The sequence below is a fragment of the Gekko japonicus genome, unplaced genomic scaffold, assembly GCF_001447785.1.
Source record: "Gekko japonicus isolate JY-2015 unplaced genomic scaffold, Gekko_japonicus_V1.1 scaffold1855, whole genome shotgun sequence".
Lineage (NCBI taxonomy): Eukaryota > Metazoa > Chordata > Lepidosauria > Squamata > Gekkonidae > Gekko > Gekko japonicus.
Genome location: NW_015176508.1, coordinates 204,181 through 206,697, shown reverse-complemented (window position 1 = coordinate 206,697; position 2,517 = coordinate 204,181). Strand labels below are relative to the sequence as shown.

At 50.2% G+C, this 2,517-nt stretch overlaps 1 protein-coding gene across 1 annotated transcript in view; it reads left to right on the top strand.

Moving 5' to 3' along the window:
- Nucleotides 1–2,517, top strand: part of SLC6A19 (solute carrier family 6 (neutral amino acid transporter), member 19) — a 31,526-nt gene that overhangs the window by 8,159 nt on the left and 20,850 nt on the right. The window contains exon 3 of the mRNA XM_015427342.1: nt 808–945. Coding sequence (XP_015282828.1) covers nt 808–945 — 138 coding nt within the window. The remainder of the gene's footprint in view (nt 1–807; nt 946–2,517) is intronic.

Genomic DNA, 2,517 nt, shown 5'->3' with positions numbered 1-2,517 from the left:
GAAGTCAGCAGTGACCCATGAAAGCTCCTCCCCTGCCACAAATTTTGTCAGTCTTTCAGGTGCTCCTGGACTCTTGCTCTTTCCTACTGACATGGACATAGATTAGCCATGATGGATCAAATCAGTGGTTTATTGAGTCCAGCAGTGGCTAGTCAGATGTCACGGGGAAGCACAGAAAGGGGAGAAAACAGCCCCCCTCCTTCTTACTCTCCCCCCAGCATCTGACAATCAGACACATTCTGCCTCTGAACCCGAAGGCCCCATTCAGCTATCGTGGCCAGAAGCCAATGATGGACTTTGGGAATCCATTTGGAATCCATCGAAGACAGTGGCCATCTCCAAACCTCACTGCTTGCAGGTCAAGAACCCCACTGCATGAGGTGGAGCTTCCTTTTGTCTGTGTTGAGTCTCCTGCCAATCAACTTCATGGGCTGATGCTCATTCTGATTCTAACATTGTGGGGAAGGGAGGAGAGCGTGTCTGTCTCTGTGTGCATGGGAGTCATCTCATGCAGCAGGAGCACTTCCAAACATGGCTCTGTTGCGTAGCCGGAGACCAACTCTGATCCCCAGCTTAACCCCTGTCTGCAAAGACAGCACCAGCAGTGTTGTGTCCGCTGACCGCCAGCCCCATGCTGAGTACTACATCGGTCTCAGTGGTTTCGACACGCGTTCAACCCACTACACAATAAGCAGGCTGTGGGGTGGGGGGTGAGTGTGCGCACGCGTGCGTGTGTTTGTAGGTGTGCCAGCGTTCGATGAGAAGTTACCAGAGCGGCCTAAAGTGTATTCTCTGTTCTTCCTATAGGTGTAACGGCATTACTGGTCTCTTTCTTTGTCGGTTTGTACTACAACACCATCATTGCCTGGGTGATGTGGTATTTCTTCAACTCCTTCCAAGAGCCCCTGCCCTGGAGCACTTGCCCGCTGCTGCCCAACAAGACAGGTACACACCGTGGCATAGGGGTGCTTTGGTTAAAGCAGACAGCAATGGAGATGTCTGGCAAAGATTTTAGCAAAACGTCATGGCATCTTTCCACCAAAGAACATTTCTCTTTCTTTTAATCAGCAAACAAGAAATAAGAATTTCCTTAAAGGCAATTTTAGATGGGTATGCTCATGGGGCAGGACCATTGCCACATTTCCCTGCTGTAGAGTTCCTTTTTTATTTTGGAGCTTAGTGAACAATGACTATCTCAAATCAAAATGCTTCCCTCTGGTTGTGTCTGGCACCTCTGTGTGAATGTAAATTGCCATCCAGTCTCAACTGACTTGTGGCAACCCCTCCTGGGGTTTCCAAATCAAGAGAGGAACAGAGGTGGTTTGCCATGGGCTGCCTCTGCGTAGCCACCCTGGGGTTCCTGGGGGGGGGGTCTCCCATCCAAGTACCAACCAGGGCTGGCCCTTAAAAATGTCTTTGTCCAGAATTAGCCTTAAACTGGCAAGCAAAACAGACTTTGATACGTAGACTCTGTTGTTGTGTTAGTCCAAGATAGTAAGGATTGCTTCCATATGGCGCTATGTTGAATTATTCCAATTAATCTCCCCCACCCACAAAGTATCGATGCAGTATAATTGAAGCTACATAATTCTGCAGAGAACAAGCTCTACTTACGAAAAGGAAAAGTGTTCTTCGGGTACTTCTTGCTCTCTGTGTTCTCTTAATTGCATGTAATAAGTGAACGGGGAAGGTGTGCCCACATTATCTATCGCAGTTTTGAGTCATCAGTATTTCTTTGTCAAAGTTCTTGCAAGACTCAGTAACTCAGTAAAATTCCTCAGCAGAATTCTGCCCTCCAGCTATGTCCTTATAACATCTGATGAGTCAAAAGGTGTTTTGAGTTAGGAGGCCGAAGTTGGTTCCTTATTCGCACTTCCTTATTCATTCCTTATTCGTTACTTATTCGTTTAGTCATTCAGAAATAGGGTTGCCAAGTGGTCTTACCTTGCCCGGCGGAGGAGCCTCGTTGCGCTCCGGGAGCTCCTTGTTGGTGCGTGTGCGCGCCACCAGCACATCACCAGAAGTGACGTGCTACGTTGCTCACATTGGGGGCGTGACTCAGATCATCGGGGGGGGGAAACCATATGGTTTCCTCCCCGACGATCTGGGCCACGCCCCCAATGTGAGCAACCTCTGGTGACGCAGCTTCAAGGGGCGGAGTTCCCCCCAGGGCCCGATTCCGCCGCGGCGGAAATCGGGCCTCCAAAGTGGGGGTTTCCCCACCCCCCGGGCCCACTTGGCAGCCCTATTCAGAAACACTAAGGAGAGTGAGTTGTAAAGCTCTGAACCCCAAAATAAGATCTGGACCACCACATATCATATACCCCCACATTCACAGGACTCTCCCCTTCGAGGGGACATATGCTGTATCCTGGTCCAAAGCACAGTTCTGGTGCCAGCTGCTCCAAAGGGCAGTGCCCCTAGGACAATCACACAAGCAGACCCTGGGGCCAGGCTGCACCCCAAAATAATCTTTGGACCACCCCAAAGGACCCATCCCCACGCTCTGGAGACTGT